Source organism: Kogia breviceps, chromosome 19 (assembly GCF_026419965.1).
Source record: "Kogia breviceps isolate mKogBre1 chromosome 19, mKogBre1 haplotype 1, whole genome shotgun sequence".
Taxonomy (NCBI): domain Eukaryota; kingdom Metazoa; phylum Chordata; class Mammalia; order Artiodactyla; family Physeteridae; genus Kogia; species Kogia breviceps.
In genome coordinates this window covers 34626602-34646886 of record NC_081328.1, presented here as the reverse complement: position 1 = coordinate 34646886, position 20285 = coordinate 34626602, and the positions used below count along the sequence as shown (strand labels likewise).

The 20285-nt window shown below is 43.4% G+C and overlaps 2 protein-coding genes across 5 annotated transcripts in view; one reads left to right on the top strand and one right to left on the bottom strand.

Annotated features, from left to right (window-relative positions):
• FAM117A (family with sequence similarity 117 member A) overlaps positions 1 to 14260 on the bottom strand; it is a 64665-nt gene extending 50405 nt beyond the window's left edge. The window contains exon 1 of the mRNA XM_059046365.2: positions 14197 to 14260. The gene's annotated coding sequence lies outside the window, so the exon portion shown is untranslated. The remainder of the gene's footprint in view (positions 1 to 14196) is intronic.
• A 463-nt stretch (positions 14261 to 14723) lies between these two features.
• Positions 14724 to 20285, top strand: part of KAT7 (lysine acetyltransferase 7) — a 32458-nt gene continuing 26896 nt past the window's right edge. Inside the window, exons 1-3 of one of the 4 annotated variants that reach the window (XM_059046361.2) lie at positions 14724 to 14946; positions 17560 to 17707; positions 19942 to 20118. In XM_059046361.2, the coding sequence (XP_058902344.1) occupies positions 14932 to 14946; positions 17560 to 17707; positions 19942 to 20118 (340 nt within the window). In that variant the 5' untranslated portion in view covers positions 14724 to 14931. The remainder of the gene's footprint in view (positions 14947 to 17559; positions 17708 to 19941; positions 20119 to 20285) is intronic. The other 3 variants (XM_059046360.2, XM_067021487.1, XM_067021486.1) reach the window with 3 other exon arrangements.

Here is a 20285-nt window from a genome sequence, read left to right as displayed (position 1 = left end):
AAGGCCTGGGGTCTTCAAAGCTGCAGAAGTCTGAGGGACTACCAAGGATGAAAGGCTGTGGAGAATTCTGGAAGATCAGAGGATCCACCGGGAGGCCTTATCCTGCTGGCTATTGAATTAAGAGAAGGCTGGGGTTGTCATAGCCAAGAGAAGCTTTCCAGTTCCGAAGGCACTGTCCGGCCCTACTTCCAGGGCACCGTGACCCTCACCCTGTGCATTTATGCCATAATAACCAACAAGAATGGAAATTCTAAATCACCATTTTTACCCTTCAGAATCTGATACTCAGTAGCACTTGTTCAGCAGGGACTAGAGAAGTCCTGACATTCCTTGGTACCTGGGGGACTATCTCTGAACTTCCTGGTAAATGTCTAAGTACTTACGTCTTTGGCCCCTGGGTTCCAAAATGATAAAAGTGAAAAATAAAATGACACAGACACACAGTGTCTCTTTCTGACCTACCTCCTTCCCTCAGCCTCTGTCTGAAATGTCAGGCCCAGTTCCTCAGGGAACGAGATCCTGAGGAAATGGGGTCAGAGCTAAAGGAGCAGAGCAGCCTGAGAGGGATTGGGAAGGAGTGTTGAGGGAATGAATGAGGTTATGGGAACAGAGTAGGGAGGGGGGCCTAGCCCTCAACCTCTCTCCCACTCTGGTGGCCTCCCTCTCCCTACATCCCTGCCCTATTACTCCCGAGGTAACCGTGGCCTGGATTTTGACCTTCAGTACTCTGACACACTTTGTCCCTTGCTGCGGCCCACCACTTCCTATCCTCTGCTTAGTTATCTCACTTGTTCATTCTCCTTCTTTCAGGCTGGGTGATGTTCACTCCTTAACTCTTCTTTTCCTCTCGGTGGGAATCAAATTTTCCTGTTAAACTGCAGCCTTTTAAAACTGAACCTTCCTCGTCTTTAACAATAAAGGATTTGTTGGATGTTTCAAAATAGGTAAAGGGTAAATGTGGGATCAGAGACATCAAAATTTTGGAATACAGGACCTAGTGGCGCTCCATGAAAAATACAAAGTAGATCTTTTTGGAAGCACTGGAAGAGACATTAGAGACTGTATATGATCCAGTCCCTTCATTTTACAAATGGAGAAGTGGGCGCCGAGACAAGGGAATGAATTGCCAGAGGCCACTTGGCAAATCAGAGGCAGGACAGGAGACCAGGGCTCCTGCATCCTGGTCAGTGTTGCCTCAAAACATAAATAAATAACTTCCAAAAGAATTTATATGGCATACTATTCAGCAATAAAAAGGAATAAACTACTGATATATGCTACAATGTGGATGGACCTTAAAAAACATTATGCTAAGTAAAAGAAGCCAGATGCAAAAGACTACATATTGTATGATTCCATTTATATGAACTATCCGGAAAAGGCAAATTTATAGAGACAGAAAGCAGATCAGTGGTTGCCTAGGGCTAGAAGTAGAAGCAGGGATGACCTGCAAACAGGCACAATGGAACTTTTTGGGGTGATGGAAATGATCTAAAACTGGAATGTGGTTATGGTTGCACAACTCTATAAACTTGATAAAAATCATAGCATTATTCATGTATAATAAGTGAATTTTATGGTATATAATTTATGCCTCAATCAATCTGTTAAAAAAAAGGATTTAGATGTTTATGGATGAGAGATCTATGATGCATGTCAGACCCTGCTAATCTTTTAAGGGAACATCTAATGAAAAAGATATACCTACCCCCATGATATCCATAAAAGTTCACTGTGAAAGACATAAGATTTGCTTCTTTGACCTATGAAATACCCAGGTTAGCATTCTTCATTTTTAAAAAGTGTCCTCCTCACTAAAATATGTAAGTTTCCTGAGGAGAACAGGCATGTCTTTGTCCTCAGGCTAATTACTACACCTAGCACTGTGACCAGCATGCAGATGGTGCTTCACAAAAAATGAATTAAAATAAACTAGTTCTGCTGTGTCATGTGATTATGGGTACCTTGAGGGACCATCTGGTTTCTAGAGCAGTACCTCGGTGGGAAGAGTTTGCATCCTCTACACACTCCCAGGCCCCTCAGAGAGTAAAGTCTCTGGAGAGGAGATGCTGGTTGCATACATTCCTAGGAGACTGTATATAAACCAAAAGGCCTATTCGTTTCACCCCCTTTAGACCTCTCTCTTCTCTGCTATTGTTCCCATTTACCTTCTCCAGGTCAGCCTCAAAAATACAATGACCCCTGGAGCAAGTAAGCTACAATACCCTAAACATTCTTCATCTAATTCCACACCTAATCCTTTCCCCTTCCCCTCACACCATGCACCAAATCAGGAATCAAGTACCATGAAATCCACTTCAAATATATTATAAATATATTTGGGCATAGGGCATAGGCTCAGAACTTGTTTTCAGAGCCAATAATATTATCTAAAGGGCTTTTGTAATAGACAACTGCAAAATATCACCACAGATGCATCCTCAGTTTTATCTTCTGAACCTTGGATATGATATTCCCCCTCCCTCCCTGCAATTCCACCATCTTCATCACCAGCTTCAACTTCCAATCAGACCTCAGGTCCTTCTAGCATTCCTCAAATGACCCTGTGAGGCACTAATGATGCCCCCAGGACTTAAGTGTTCGGTTTTTAGCCCATTATTTTGTGCTACTTTATGGGTAGCTTCATAATTCCTCTTCAGTCATTTTATATATGTTTGTCCTTTCTCACCAATTCTGAGCAAAGGGACCCATTTGCTCTGTTATTTCTTGTCAGCTACTAGTGCAAGCCATTGCATCCGGCGATGTTGAGGCAACATTGGTTGTTTTTCCAACTAATGTTTCTGATCACTCCTGAAGGCTGAGGCTAAAAGCCCTGCAGGAACTTCCCTGGTGGTCCAGTGGTTAAGACTCCACGCTCCCAACGCATGGGGCCCGGGTTTGATCCCTGGTCAGGGAACTAGATCCCGCACGCCACAACTAAAAGATCCCGCATGCCACAACTAAGACCCAACGCAGCCAAATACATAAATAAATAATAAATAAAACAACACTATTTAAAAAAATAAATAAAAGCCCTGCAGACTAAAAGTAGGGAAGGCTCCAGGTTCTGTGAGGCTTAATACATAATTTGGGGGTTCCTCTTTAAGTTAAACAGTAAAATAATTATAGAATTAGGGAGAAGGACTTGGAAAGGTTCTGTGCAAGTGAGGGGCTCTGACTCTTAAGTTTCATTAGCTTCATTGTAAATTTGTTTCTGACTGAGAAAAATGAAGCCTGGTTACATCCTATCCAACTCTTCAGCCCTGATTGATCAGGTGCCTATTCCTGGCTTTTCCTGTGGATATCTTGTACCCAGCACATCTATTCCACAAGAAGGTTCTGGCTCAACAAAATGGTCTTGGCAGCCAAGTCTCTCTATTTAGTGAAAAAGTCCCAAAGGGCTGGATTAACACTCCTCCCACTTAGTAACTTGGAGGTACTTAGAATAATGCTCCTTTCAGAGCAGGTGATTTCTTGCTATGCATGGTGGAGGGTGAGGACCTTGTATCCAATTCTTCTTGGAAGACCCTGATGGCTCAAAGCCTCGAGGAGTTGTGTTGTTATGCAGCAGAAGGGTCTGGAATGTTCCAGTACATTCCACAAGTGGCCTCTGTGACCCCTGCTTCTATTCAGCTTGGGCAAAGGCCTGGTAATCTACAAAGCAGCATGTATTCTGCTGGGGTAGGAAGCAGCTTGGTCTTACTTCTTCCATGCCACTCTGATAGTATCATACAAGTTAGTACCTTCCTTGGAAGTCCCACCCAGAAGCTCCATCCAATTCTCTGACCTACTGGGTGTTTGCCCAGAATGTCAAGTCAGGGTCTAGATCTCAACCCTGTTAATTTTTTGGCCATATACACCCAACTTTGAATTCTTCCCCAAAAATTCTTCCTGGGATCTCTGAATCTGTGGTGGGTCTGCATTCCTCAGAATGCCCAAGAAGTTTGTGCCACCTGTGGAGACACTAACATCAGGGTCCCAGAAAGAAGGTAATATAATTAGGATGCTATAGACCATGTGCCCCAACTACACAGCATAGAAGAATACTTCTGCTTACTGGGAGCTTCCTATAGGCTAAGTAATTTGCACACATAATATTATTTAACCCTCAGTCTTAGTTATTATATCCTATCCAGTTGGTGTAACTATCCCCAATTCACAGGTGAGAAAACTGAGGCTCAGATGTATTGGAGGTTATCTAGCTAGAGAAGACAGGTTCATCTGCTTTCAAAGACTGTGTATAACCACTACTGGGGGGTTCAGTGGACTAGGTCAGAGGGATGCAGACCTAGAGGTCCACCCTTACCCAGAAGTTGAAGGTCAGAGTTAGGAATACAGACCAGACCCTATAACCCACTTCCCTGCCTCCCTGTCACCTCCCCTAGCCCTAAACTCTCTAGAACTCTGACTTTGTTTATAGTGCAGAGAAGCAGTGCTCAGAAATTATGGAGGTGAGTCTGGCAGGTTCCAGCTGTTCTTGGTGAGGGAGTTGAACATTTTTTGGAACTCCTCCTTGAAAAAACCACGGACTAAATGCACTTCCTTTCTCCAAGCTTCCTACCCTGGGGAAGGAGAGAGTTGGGGAAGCTGGGGGGTTTCCATTTAGGAGAAACCAGAGATGATCAAAGGAGGTAGGACAGTGGTGCTGCCCTTTAAGAAAGACTGTCAGAGCTCTGGAACTTGGACTCTTAAGAAACTTCTGTAAGGTGCCAAGTAAAGTGAGAAAGCTCTTCCTGGGGTCAGAAGAGGAGCTACAAGAGGAGGCCCTAGGGAAGACTTGGCAGAAAAGGGTGGGAAGGAAGTCAGACTCTATCCAGGACCAAAAGTGTGGTTTAATTCTGAACCCACCAAAACCAAAAAAAAAAGAAAGGGGCTCACCCCTTGACTCCCTATGTCCGGGGTAGGACAGCGAAATAAGGGGAACTCTTGCCGGACCGTGCTCTCCATTTTGACACAAAACACTGGCTGTACTGCCTGCCCAGCCTGCCAGAGAGCTGCTGGAAAGAGCCACTGACCGCTGCATTTGGTTGATAAATGATGGGCACCCCTGCCTGCTGCCCATTCTCTTTTTTTCTCCCTGCTTAGTTTGCAGCCTTCTGCCTGGCAGGGGGCCCCAGAATAGGGGTGGGAGAGAAGGGTCCTCCAGACAGTATTTAATCCTTAGTGATTTATAGGCTGCTGGAAGGGGAGGCGGGGGATGTCAGACAGGGGAAGCCCCTGGGACTAGTTTCCATGATGCATCAGCACACCATTGACAAGAGTCTAAGTATTTTCCTGATGCCTGTGCCTTCAGGCCCATCCTTGAGAGAAGATACAGCCCTTAGCCCTCTGGTACCAGGTAGGATGAGACCAGCAGAGCTGGCTGGGAAACGAACATACAACCAAATCCTAAACCTTTAAAGCCACACACTGCTGGGAGAGGGAAGAAATAAGTGAGGATGAGCAGCTCAATAGTTGTTTTTGGAGGATTTATTTTTTTAATGTACAAAAATTCTTTTGAACCCTCCATGGCTCTAAGAAAAACTATTTGAAATGTCCCTGCTTAAGGGGCCGGGGGGGCTGGTAAGTGCCAGGGATGGAAGGCTAAATGCCAGGGAGGCTGGTTGCAGGGATTCTTGGAACCAGGGCTATTGGCCTCCCTGCTGTGGGCTCAGGAATACCAGCCCCAGGCTCTGGTTGCCCTGAGAGATGCAGCCATTTTTACTTCTGATTGAAGGGCACCACCTTCTGGGATTTTCCCCTTTGGTGAAAACCTGAGTAGAATATGCCCAGGGAACCAATGGGGCATGTGCCCAAGAGTCTGGAGGGCACTGGAGATAACAATGTGAGGCAGGGTGAGATCAATGCTTTTTATAGTTTAGAGTTTGGTCCCTGCTGGTGGAGAGAAGATGCATTTTGTGAGAGTGTATGGTAATTGCCCTTCATAAGGATGATCTCAAAAGGTCAAGGGATGGGCCTTGAATAGCCCTAATGTCCCTGAAATAGTCTATTGTATAGCTATTGTCCATACATGTAAAGGAACCCTTCTTGACCCTATTCATACTTTTCTGCCTCTGGGATTTCCCAAGTGAAAATCGTATTATACTTTATCCCCAGACCCGAGTCTACCTCTTTTAAGCTTCAACAACAAAATAGTTCAACATACATTTCTTGAGCTCCTACTATGTGCCAGGCATTGTGCTGGGTTCTGGGAATATAGAGATAAATAACACACAGTCTCTTCTCTGGGGAGTCCACAGTCTAGTTTTTGAAAGATTTTCCTTTGCACTGACTTTTCGGATTTGGTAAATAAATCTGCATCTATCCCCTTTATATTTTCATATGCATGGATCATAGTCTCAGCTTCCATCTTTCCACAATCTTTAAAATTTTGCTCATACGGTAACCTCCATTTTCCCCTTGACCAATTTAGATAACTGTCTTTGGACTCTGATATGTCTTCTTAGGAGTTGAGTGACCAGAATTAGATACCATATTTCATATACAAATGCTATATGAATGTGTGTACAAGAGTAATGCTATGTTGTCTAACTTCCTTCATTTATCATTATTATTGCCATTCTTTCATACATCCAATAGTTACTGAGTACCTATTAAGCACTATGTACTGTGCTGGGTGCTGAGAATGCAATGGTAAATGGACACTGCTCTCATGAAACCTAGTCTGGGTATGTGTTGGGAGGACAGAAGCAAAGAATCCAAACAGTCACACAAATAGATATATAATTATAAACTGAGACAAATGTTATGAAGAAAAACGCTGGGTGCTGTAACAGTATAGAAATAAGGGCTTTGGTCTAGTCTGGAAGCTTCGGGAAATAGTTTCCTGAGGAAATGACATTTATCTTAGATCTGAAGGATTAGTGTAAAGAGGTGAAGAAGAGAATGCGGGAAGAACATTCCAGACACAGTAAAGAGTATGTGCAAAGATCCTGAGGTGGAAGGAACCAGGGGACTCCTGAGAATTGCAGGAAAGCCAATGAGGTTAAAGCACAGAGAATGAGGTTGTGTGGGATGGGATGGAGAATTAACCAAAGGGCAGATCATGCAGGTCACTGCAGGCCAGGTAAGAATTTCAGTCTTTATCCTACAGAAGATCATGGAACCAAAGTCTTTACAGAAAAGCTTTTTCCCCAGATTATTAATGCTGCTTATACTTGTCTTGAAGGGGAACAGTAATGATAGTCTGAACTATTAGGAACTTTCCCAGTTTCCTGGCATGGTGTGGCTGTCTGGCTGGCCCTGGGGAGGCCCAAAGCTGATGAACCGGCCCCAGCCTGGCAGCCTTCAGGCAAGGGATGGACACTGTCAGTATGGACAGAGGGGCAGGGGTGGAGGGTGGGTGGAGTGCTTTGCCTGAGGTATCAGCCCCACAGTGACATTTGGAACAGCCCCAAGCCTATGGCTCTTGTTCCTTGATAAGTCTATCATGTGTACCCCCCCCATTTAAATGGTCTTCTCACCCTGCCACCCTCCCTACAGCAGCTGTGCACCCCACCCAATCTGGGGAAGGCCTCTGGATAAGAACTCTGACACTGCCCAGAACCTGAGGTCTTGGCCTTCTGAGTTCAGGCCTTAGTACTGTCTGGAACCATGTATATACATATCCCTGATAGTTTTCCAGAGTTATTAATGGAAGCCATGGGAGAATAGGGTCATGATGGTTGGACTTGGCCTTTCTGAAGCCCTCTCTTTCCTTCCAGGCCTATCTTTGGAGAATGTGGTCTGGTGTAGTGACATCTACTGGCAAGGCTAGGCAGGTAAAAAAAATGACCAGATGCCCACTCATCCTCAAGTAATTTCCAGACTAGTAAGAAAATCATCCTTAACCCCTGAGATTGGGTTGGGTCAGTAACCTCAGTTGGTTAGAGCAAGACTAAGAAGAGCAGGGTTGTGAGTTTGGACCATGTATGTGCTGATTTACCTTAAATAGAGAAATTATTTTCCTAGTTGTAGCTCGCATCCCTCACCCTGGCAGTTGATTCACATTTGGGTACAATTAGTCACAAGGGAGATTGACTGAGCATGGGTAAGTGACTCAGAGAGAACCATTCCTGGCCCCAGTTCCTGGGAAAGCATCTCCCAACAAATGAAATGACCCTCAGTTTACAAACGGCAGAAGGCAGGGTCATTTTTGACTGGTTTGAGAATTTTTTTCCAAGTACTCAGTTTCTCCTAGGTCATCAGGAAAATAGTGTCAACACAACCATCTTCAGTTTCTATAGTGGGCAAGAGTGACGACAGCTTTTAAAGCGGCCCCTCAGTTCTTGCTGAGATATGACATAACTTGCCTCCCCATTGCCTTCATCCATGTCATCTACACATTCTGTTCATAATATCATTCTCCTTTTTAATAGCATGCATACCTGACAAAGAGTTTACCACTAGAGGTAATAGGGAAGCCAGAGAGAAAGAGTGAGGAGAAACTACTAGAGAAATCATTATGAAGCAAATCTTCTGCTTTCTTAGTAACGCTGATTCCATAGCTGAATGTGGCTCAGACAAAGCATCTATCTTTCATACAAACTTAAAAGAAAATCATCAAGACCTCAGTAGAGAAATGAGTAATACATAGGATTTCATGGAAGAGGAATCAGGACTAGTAAAGAAACACATGGAAGACTGAAGTCTATCTTAACTAGAAATAAAATGAAAAGCACATTTGAGGTGCAGTTTTCATTTTTTTACTAAACTTGCAAGATTTTATTAAGTGGTAACACTCAGTTCTGGGAACATCTTAAAATTGGTATCCTCCCACAATGATGGTGACACTTTAAATTTGGGCAAGTCTTCGGGGAAAGAAATAAAGCAACGTATAAGAGGCAGAAATAAAAACAGGAGAGCTACAGATGCATGCAGACTCTCACTGCAGCATTATTTGACTTAAAAGACCCTCAATGATCCCAAATAGGGGAGTGAGAGCACATTATGTCACAGAGCCACATTGCAATGTCACATGGCAATTACAATTACGAGGACTACAGAGAAACATGGGAAATACTGAGAATGTGTAAAAAATATGAAATTTCATGTAAACAATGAGTGCATTTATACAAAACATGTACATGTAATAAAATGTACACATGTGGAGAAAAATAGGAAGGCAATATGCAAAAAATAAAAATAGCTCTATGGCACCAGTGAGATTAAGGATGTCTTTTATTTTTTCAGACATTTATTTAGTGTTATTATACTGTGTTAGTAACTTTTGAAAAGGTGGAGGGGGTTGGTGCCGGTGAACGTCATACTCCCCCAGCCCCCTCCTATACACACTTGTCCTAAATCATCAGCTGGAGGAAGAAAAGACCATGTGTGTTTATTCACAGTGTGCACTCAGCTCCTACCCAATGCCTAGCACTTATCAGATGCTCAATAAACATAATTTGAATGAATAAATGAAAATGCCTGCAGTCTAAAAAGTCTCAACCCATGATCACTGAGTACATTCCATCCTGGGGAATAAAGAATTTGGTTTTGCTAGAATTTTAAAAATAAAAAATGAAGGTCCATCCATAACAGCAATTCCCTGGTTTTCTTGATAAGTGAATTTGGGCATGGAGAACCCAGGGAGAGACAGTCTGTTAAAGCAAACCCAATTACCACCCAGGAACATATGTTGCCCTGAGGCCTCTGCTGCCATAACAACATTTCGTAACTATAACTACAGCCCTGGAGGCTTTGGCCCTGTCAAATAAGGAAAAGGATGTCTTCATTGTATGAGGGCTTTGTGCTCAGATTGGCTTCCCTAGGGAGCTTGGATTGGGGAAAGGGAGGTAGATAAGTGGAAGAAAGGAGATGAAGGGCAGGAGTGGGAGAAGAACTGCTCCTGAATCAGGATCAGAGCGATTTTTTTTTTTTTACTTTTAACAATTTTCAAAATGCAGTTATTTGACTGTTTAGTTTTGGTTGTTATTTATAACCCCAGCTACAGAGGTGGGGAACAGTGACTGAGCCTGCTGGGATCTGTCCAATACCTTCCCCCAGGGCGGGGCTGGGGTGGGTGGTGGATAAGGTGATCCAAGAACCAAATTAACAATTGACCAAGAAGGTAAGAGAAGTTCCAGGCCATCTCCAGCAAGAGTAAGAAAGGAGGCACCACTAATGACCTCACTGACAATATTTTTTTTCGATTAAAAAATATATTTACTTATTTGTTTATTTATTTATTTCCACTGACTTTATTTTTAAGGCAGCTGTGAGAGAAAAGATTTTAATATGAATTATGGTCACATCAGCAAATTCTGAGATTCTTGCAGAGGGACAGAGACTAGGCCAATACTTTTACTCAGAAGTTGAGAGATTGGCCTGGCTACACTAGCATTGTCTTTAAAAGGTCAAGGTATGCTTCCCCACCTTACAGGACAGTTATCTACACACAGAGGAAACTGCTATCCCTAACCCCTCCTGGTCAAAAAGAGGCTTAGAGGTGAGAGGGTGGCTGGTTCTGTGCAAGTCTTTCCTAACTGAGGCAACACCTGGCAATGGCCACCCCATTTACTGAGCCCTTTTAGATGCCAGCAAGGGAGAAGCTGGAGACGATGTGGCCAGCCAGGCAAGGCTCCCAACCTCCAGGAACTCCCAGGCCTTTGAAGCAAACAATGGACAACCTCACTTTGTATTTGAAATATGGTACCCACCATTTTTATTGGCAAGGGGAGCATTTGAAAGGAAATTGAGGGATCTTTTAGGGAGCTTCAAATGTAACTGAAGAGACAAGATACAGGTATGAGAAAGAAACTTCACAAGAACATACACAAAAGATTGTCCCCGTTACCCCTGCCCTGTTTGGTTCCTCCTCAGCTCTGGGTAAGGGTATTATTATGGAAGCGTTCTGACTGGTCTCCCTGCCACTCTGATCAGTCCCCCTCACAGCTTTCAGAAAGAGATCTCTAAAGTTCAAGTCTAATCGTGGGACTCCTCTGATTAAAGTCCTTCAGAGATTCCCTCTCACCTCCAGCCCAGGCTCCTCAGCAGGGCATTCAAGGCTCTGCATGAACTGGTTCCCAAAACCATTCCTGCCTCTTCTTATGTCAACGACTCCAAATCCAGTCATGCCTTTAGTCACCCACACACAGTACTGCTCCACACCTCTCTGCTTTTGCACATGCTGTTCCCTCTGCATAGAAAGCCCTTACTCTCCTTGTCCGCTGGCAAACTTATCTGTCCTATGAAGTTCTACTCGTTTCACCTCCTCTATGCATCCTTTCCTAAACCCTCCTGATAAAACTGTCCACTTCCTTCTCTGTAGCACTTCTGAACCTTGCTCATCTTTCTATTTTTCCATTAATACTCTTATAGTGTTTTGGAACAACAAGCTTACTGGCCTGGGGAAACACGATGTTTTATCCATCTTGCTTTGACTCAATGCCTGACATATAATGCCTGGGTAATCATCTTGCTCAATAGACAAAAGCAAACAAACATCGAGACCATATAAAGCTATATTCACAAAGATTAAGATGTTACTGCCATAACTAGGGTAACTGGAATAATAAATATCAGTAACAACAGCCATTTATTGCCAGAGTAACAGCATTTACTCTGTCAGGAACTGTGCTAAGCTCTCTATAACAATCATTTCCTTTAATCCTTATAACAACCTATTATGCTATTTGCATATCCACTTCACAGATGAGAAAATTCAGGCACAGGTAAATTTTATAACTTGTCCAAGAGCAATGCAGACAGAAAGCGACAGAGCTAAAATTCAAATCCAGATCGGACATCAAACCCTGTACTGGATGCTAGAAGAGCTGATGAGTAAAACAAATAGGAGTTATGTTCCTCTTACTTTTTAGGGAAGGAGAGAGGGAAACAGAACATCTACCAAACTGTATAAGGAAAAGTACACATAAAGCAGTAAGTGCAAAATAACATAAATCACGATGCCCTAATACCTTAGGAAGAATAAATCAGGAAAGACCTTCTGAAGAAAGTAAATATTAAAGAAGGTTGCGGCGAGATGCATCAAGGCAGGAAGAAAAGCCTGTGTGAAAGCATAAAAGCAGGAAGAGCAGTGGAGCTACCCATGTGAAGTCTGGCGTACGAGTATGGGCAGGGGGCAACTGGTAAAAGGCTTTGAAACGAACATCAGTTCCTGCTTTGAGCAATAACTGTATCATGATGAAAATAAAACTCAAAGTAAAGATTATGTTTGGTTCAAAAAAAGAAAGGAAGAGAGCAAAAAGCTTTTAGGATTTCCCCTTCCCCATTCTAAATATATCTAGCTAAAAAAAAAAAAAAGGGACTTTCCTGGTGGTGCCGTGGTTAAGAATCCACCTGCCAATGCAGGGGACACAGGTTCGATCCCTGGTCCAGGAAGATCCCACATGCCAGGGAGCAACTGAGCCCATGCGCCACAACTACTGAACTACTAAGCCCACGTGCTGCAACTACTGAAGCCCATGCACCTAGAGGCTGTGCTCTGCAACGAGAAGCCACCACAATGAGAAGCCCACGCACCGCAATGAAGACCCAATGCAGCCAATATATATATATGTATATATACACACACCTAGCTGTTTGACTTTCATCTTTAGTATACACCTTTCTTACGATCACATTTCTACCTTCTCGGTGTTAGTTTTTTCATCTTTCTGCCAGAGGGTACACCTTTCCAGGACAAGAACCATGTCTAAAGGAAACTGTAAACTCTTTTAATGCTACCTGCAGTGTTTGAAAATTCGGTGTAAGGGATTAACTAATGTTGAACATCTGTAATGCTGGTGTTTGTATTTTGAATGGCTAAGTCAGGATTTTATTCTAAAACACTAATTTCTAGGGAGGGATACTTCACCATCTTTGAGTGCTATACATTCAGAGACTGTGAAACAGTAAACATATTCTGATTAACTAGCAAGAATTTACTGTACGTAGAGCATGGTCTGGGTACTATTTATTATTTTTGGATGCATTGGGTCTTCGTTGCTGCGCGCGGGCTTTCCTCTAGTTGCAGGAAGCCACAGCTACTCTTCGCTGCAGTGCGCAGGCTTCTCATTGCGGTGTCTTCCCTTGTTGTGGAGCACAGGCTCTAGGCGCACGGAATTCAGTAGTTATGGCGTGTGGGCTCACTACTTGTGGCTTGCGGGCTCTAGAGCACAGGCTCAGTAGTTGTGGCGCACGGGGTTAGTTGCTCCGCGGCATGTGGGATCTTCCCGGAACAGGGCTTGAACCTGTGCCCCCTGAATTGGCAGGTGGATTCTTAACCACTGTGCCACCAGGGAAGCCCAGCTCTGGGTAATATTAAGGATGGTATAAAAGAAATGAGATATGCTCTTAACATTAGAGCTCCTTACCAATAGTTGGGGAGCCACAACATCCAAGAGTAACCTCAGGAACACTCCAGTAAGTGCAAAATAACAGTAATAGTGTGAAATTAAATGCTTAAGTCCTGAGGGGATACAAAAGAAGAAACAGGAGCCCTTTCCAAATACGCTTGTATGTGCAATTCAACCTAAGTAAGTTATTCAAAGGTATTTATAGTAAACACTAAAAGCTAAACACTAAATACCAGAAGCTGCCTGGGTTAACACCAGCCCAGGATATCTTCAAGGAGAGTACTAACCAAGGGTCTGGAACTTGAATTCTTCAGAGTCCTCTGTTCAGCACATTAATCAGATGTTTACCTTCTGCTGCTTTGTTCCTTAGCTCAGCTCCAGGGGGAAATCTCCATCTTAGCTAGCCTCAGGTGAAACTGGGGTCCAGGATCCTAACTTAATGACTGAGCTGGGCTGGATTCCACCCATGCGCTCTGGGCCAAGCCCTGGTCTTCGCAAGGCTTTTCTTCCAGCGAGACTAAATCCTCAATGCCTGCTGTCCACTTCCCAGCCTTTTCTTATGATTCTTCTAGGCTTACATCTTCCACAACTTCTCCTTTCAAGGCGCTCTCACTATTATTTAAAAATCAACGCCTTTCTGAGCTCCAGCTTTACGAAACATATTCCTTCCTCTTCCGCCTTCCCCCAACTCCTGGCTCAAGTATATGCATTTCGAGAGGTCACTTGGGCTAACGGGTTCAATGCTTCTCCGGCTCTGGTATGGCGCACACAAACACACACACTCTCACCCTGCGGGCCACCCAAGGCTCTCAAACCTATACAGAACGTGGTCACCACAGAACTAAATTGGTAATTCTTTGGAGCTACAGTTTCTGGAGAATGGTTCTGTCTCCTTTCGCGAGTGAACGGATTAACTTACTTGCTGTTCGCTAAGGGCAAGGACAGTCTCTCCTTTACCAGGCAAGAAACTTCCCGATGATAGACGCTACCCTTTCGTTCCTTTCACAAGCCCCCATTCTCACCACTTTGAGACACAGAATGGCTGTTAAAATATAGTTTCTTCTGCAAAATATCCCTTCCCAACTTTGAGTTTATGTCATAAACTGAAACGTCCTTTAGACAATTCGGCGACGAAGGGGTTAAACATCAGCAACCTGATGGATTCTGGGGCTTTTTCCTTCCCCGACTTCAGAAATTAAAACGACCGGGAAGGGAAATGTTGCCCAATGTAAAGATGAGAACCGTTAACTTCAACTGTCGGGCTTCTGCCCCAAACAGGAATGGCTACCCACGCCTACAAAGGGTGCCATTCCCCTAACTAAACACGGCTCACCCCGTTTTCCACCATCGGTGTCCTTTCCTGACCAAATCCAAAATGGCGCTCAGTAGCCTCACCGGAGGAACGAACCTCCCAGCATCCTCTCTGACCCGTAACGTCAGGTGACGCAAACCCCAGCCGGAAGTAGAGGAAAAAGCGCCTCAGCCCGCGGCGCCTGCGCAGAAGGCTCTAGACGCTGTGAAGCAGGAGGCACTTGGGATCGTACGCAGGATTGGGACTGCTACAGAGGCCGCCACGGAGCCCGCCGGAGCCACCGTTCCTTCTGCTGCTGCCGCCGCTGCCCGAATCGGAACCGTCGGGCCGCAGCCGCCGGCAATGCCGCGAAGGAAGGTGAGAGGAACGGGACAGGAGGGATGGCGGGCTTCTAAGGACAGTCTTTTGAGCAACGTGACGCAGTTGGCCACGTCTCACAGTGGTTGGATTCCAACTTCCCGCTCCCCCGAACCTAGCTCAGCAACCCTCTCTTCTGTCCATATCCAACAGAAAAATGTGGGCCCGACCCTGGTCTCGGCCTATGCTTGCAACTATTCCCGCCCTCTGCTTGCCTGGCTCGGAGGCGTTCTTCTCGTTAATTGGTCGCTGAAACGTCTAGAAGCATATTGATTGGCTGGTGACACCGCCCATTTGGGCACAACGGTCACCTCCCCGCGTGTGGGGGCGGTGTCTGGGCCCGGCCCCACCGCTCTCCGACTGGCGGTAGAGAACGATCCCTTTTCTTTTGATTGGCTGGGCTTGGCAGTCTGTCCTGTGGGGGCGCGGTTTAGCGGTGCCGAGATTGGGTGGCACGAATCCCCCTCCCTTCCGTCTGGAGATGCTCATAGGAGGAGAGGCGGGGTTTTGGAGCATCCTTCCTTTCCCCGCGGGGGACACAACAAAGCAGAGGACTGGGTGGTGGAGAACCAGCGCCCACTTACAAGGGATCTCACTCTGGCCTGTTGCTCCTAAGCTGTAATTATTACTTGTTTCCTTAGTTGGATAGCGCCTAGAAAATGCAGTTCGTAAAGTCAGAAACTTTGTAGAATTAGATGGGACTTACGAGATCACCTAAGGACACTCCCAGCCCTTCTTTTGTCAGCTAAACAGAGGCTTATTGGAGTGCCCCAAGCTGCTCAATTAGGCAATGGCAGAGCCAGGACTACAGAACAAATCTAATTCAGTTCAACAAATGTTTATTGACTACTTGCTACATGCTGGTTGCTGGGGATTCAAAAATTAATTAGACGTGATCCCTGGCTTAAGGAAATCAGAGTCTGATGGGGAAAACAGACATATAAATAACTGTAGAAGAATCTAGTAAATTCTCTACTTGGCAGTAATATACAAAGCTTAATGTCAGGGAAGTGAGAGAGCAATTACATCTGTTCTGGAATAAAATGGGAAGTAGATTGGTGAAAGCCAGGGAGAAGAACTGAGTTCCATGGTCAGGCCAGGAAGGGATGGTCAGAGATGATCAGGGATTCAAATATCTGGGTAATTGGACCAGATGACCTTTAAGATTCCCCTTTTATCCTGTCAATTTTCTGTGACCCTCTCTGGGGCCTCCACTCATTATCTGGGCAGATTAGACTTGAAATATTTGGAAAGTTGGGTGTTATTCTTGTTCACTTCTGCAGAAATGTTTCTCTTCAGAGAGGCTTTCAAATATTCACACTTTTTAATGTCTCCTAAAATGACGTACATTGATAGGTGGTATTTATGTTAAGGCTTACCAAATGCAGGAATATTACTGGTGCCTTGGAATAGGCCCACAGTCCCCTTTCTTCAGTTCCCAAATACAAAGAGCTCTTGAAAATGTAAATTTTTTAGTAACTTATTTGGTGGCAAAACCTGTCCTAAACTGTCCTGAGTTTTCATGTGTCTCATTTAGTGTGATTATTTACATATTTTGCTGCAGAAAGGGTGTTATTTGCAGCATATATGCAACCTTTCCAAATGCTAAAAAGTTATGAATTCTAAACACAGCTGGTCCTAAGGGTTTTGAATAAAGAATTGGGGATTTGTAATTTGAAACTTTGGTGTTTTTAAAAAAAATTTTTTTTAGCAAATACATTTCTTTCTGGTTTAGTAAAAGGTGTAGTGTTAATGCTCAGTTGATAAACGTTATCTTTATGGTTAATCATGCCTCAGGAGGTTAACAATTGACAAATAATTATTAATTGAAAAGATGATTTATTTTTATTTATTTATTTTGCGGTGCACAGGCCTCACTGTTGTGGCCTCTCCCATTGCGGAGCACAGGCTCCGGACGCGCATGCTCAGCGGCCATGGCTCACGGGCCCAGCCGGTCCGCGGCATGTGGGATCTTCCCGGACCGGGGCACGAACTCGTGTTCCCTGCATCGGCAGGCGGACTCTCAACCACTGTGCCACCAGGGAAACCCTTCTCCCCCCCCTTTCTTAAGGCACTTTTGCCATTCGTGTGGAGAAGCTTCAAAAGTAGATAAGAAAGAAGAATGTTACTCTTTTTCTCCTTAAGTTCTTTTGGGATCAGAGTTGTGGACCATGACATTTTGAATTAGTGTGTAGTTTTTAAAAATGTAATAGCTTGTCATGGAGACTTTGTACAAAAGCTACTCTGAATTTCAATGGGGTCTAGTACTAACATTTTTCTCATTACCCTGGACTTTCTGTAAGTACATGGTTATGTCAACCAGACTGTTTTGAGCAGAATACTTTCCAGTTTGTGGTACTGACCTCCAGATGGACTTGTTTCAGAATTAACGATAATACAGTAAGAATTCTCTTTCTGTGTTTATTTAATAAGGGTGCATTATTTTTAGGTTGTTTCATTTAAATGCTCTAAATAAAGGAAAGTTGACTGTGGAATCCTTTCTTAGGTTTGAACTTGGTGTTTTCAGTATCACAGTTCATTCTTTTTCCAGTGTTAATTCAAACCCACAGAGTAAATGTTTCTGTGCTAATGTTTGGATCTATGGTGTTACAGAGGAATGCAGGCAGTAGTTCAGATGGAACCGAAGATTCCGATTTTTCTACAGATCTCGAGCACACAGACAGTTCAGAGAGTGATGGCACATCCCGGCGATCTGCCCGAGTCACCCGCTCCTCAGCCCGACTAAGCCAGAGTTCCCAAGGTAAAAGGCGGCTTTCTTCTTCCTGACCACACCTCACAGCTGACTGGACATCACATTATGGTGCTAGTTACTGTGGAAACTAGTCCCATGTCTTGATGTTGATGACAGAATCTGGTAAAATGCAGAGTAAATGACTACGAAGTATCAGGCTTTTAAAAATGTTTCTGTTGGGGGTACTGTCCAATTTGTAGACCCAAAGGAACTATGTCTGGTTTAATAGATGTGTGACACATGTATGTCCTGAGTCATTTAATTTTTTATAGATTACAGTTTCCCTATCAGTAAAATGAGAATGCTATCTTTTCACTTTCGTTAGAATGGTTTATGCCTAGGGGCTTAAAGTAGTCTCTTGAACTTGTTATTATAGGAGGCCCAATTAATTAAACCACGTTTAATTCTGTAATATAGTCAGGTACAGGTAATAAATATAAATAGTTGACCTAACTATCAATTGTAAATACCCAGAATTTTGCTTTGGTAGTATAAAGAACAGAGAATCTTGGTGTCAGAAGGTTCTCTAGTGCAATTAGCTATCTGGGCTTAGATTTGGAGGGTACCCCTAAACCCTCTTGGCTCTGCTCTGGGATTCCCTGGGGAAGAAAGAAAGTTGTAATGAATACAGAAAGCTGATGATCAACAGGCGATAATAAATTAAGAGGGAAAATATAATATACTTAGAGTGCTTAAACAGTGTTGATTTGGTTAGTGCTTTATATAAGCATGTTGCAAATTGAGAGAAAAACATCTCTTTTTTCAAGCAAGAAAGTAGGAGCATTCTCAGCAACTGTTCCTTACTTTATTTTTGAATCTAATATTTGAGTTGAAGGATAGATGTTGTCTCTTGATTTCTCAACTTTTAAGTTTTTATCTTTTGGCATAATGGGAATATTGATAAATGGCTACTATAATTCAGGTACTATGCTATGTACTGGAATACCATGATAGAAAAATCATACTTCCTGCCCTCAAGGAGCTCACAGTTTAGTTCGGGGTGTAAACTGGTATGGTAATGCATTGTGGAACGGGCATAGAGTACTGTGGAAACCCAGATATGGAAATCTTACAGGATCTAGTAGGAATTTACAAGTTGAAAGATGGGAAAGTGTTATTATAGGCAGAGAGTACAGTATATGCAAAGGAATGGGCATAAGTGTTCTTAGAAAGTATAGTTGGTCATGCCCTGGACACCTGAAAGTTGTAAATATTCAAAATAGCTAGGAATTACATGAGCTCTGGGTCTCCTTCTAGTTATACTTTATGACCACTGAGTCACACAACTCCATGGGGCACCGTTCACAATGTGGTCCATGTAAGATGACCCTCTCTAAAGCAAAATGTAGACTATCAATACATTGTGAACGGAACCCCCGGTGGTATGCAAACTGAAAACCTAGCTGTGTGCTAACTTTTACACAAGAGTTTGAGAATTTCAGTTTTCTTCTTTGAAGAATCTGTAAGATATACATGTTAGGATTTTTTGTTGATTAAAATGTGCTTCAATTTTAGCTCTGAGTTTCTTTTATTCCTTTTTTGAAATGTCATCAGAGGGGAGATGAGAAAAGGCTACTGGGTGCTTCAGAATAGATTTCTCTATCCAAAAGAATTTTAAAAGTTGTAGTCTCGCCTTGCCCTTTACAAATCTAATATTATTTTGCTTTAGGGTATCAGATAGGGTAGTTGGGAAGAAAAAAAAGAGATCCTTAAGGAAAGGAAATATTCGTATATTGATACACCTTTAGTAGTAGAGCATCTGTTTCCTGGTGGGTTAGAGTAAGGGATGAAAGAGAGGACGTAGCTAATATTTATAAAGCACTAGATTTAGCTACCTAGGGATCATGTTAGGTGCCTTACATGAATTATTCTACTTATTCTCACACAAAATGTATGAGGAATATGCTACTAGTTTTTCCCCATTTTTTGTAGATCAGGAAACAGGCTTGGAGAGATTAACTTGCCCAAGATGCCACAGCTAGTTAGTATGATGAAGTGGAATCGAATCACATTCAGTCTTGATTCCAGAGCCTAAACTATTAATTCCTTGCTGTATTGCATCTCTATACCTGATTTATTTTGCTTATATTTAGTTCAGTAAAATGGATATTTTGAGGATTTGTTGGATTTTTTGAAATATGAAGAGGAGGACCTACGTGCTAATAAGTCATACCGCTGGGAAATAAAACAGATTTCCTTCTTTTTTCTTTAATTGTTTTATTGTTTTTAAAAATCGGGATCAGATTCCAGTCCTGTTCGAAATTTGCAGTCTTTTGGCACTGAGGAGCCTGCTTATTCTACCAGGAGAGTGACCCGTAGTCAGCAGCAGCCTACCCCAGTGACTCCGAAAAAATACCCTCTTCGGCAGACTCGTTCATCTGGCTCAGAAACTGAGCAAGTGGTTGACTTTTCAGATAGAGGTGAGTGGGTATGGTATGATTTGGACCCATTACAGAGAGGATCTAGTCAGTTTCCTCTTAAGGGACGCTTGGAGCCACTGCAGATAGATAGATGCCCAATACAAAATTCAGCTAGGTGAATGCTGTGTGTCTGATTCCTTTTTTGTGTCTTGCTGAGGTCAAGTTTG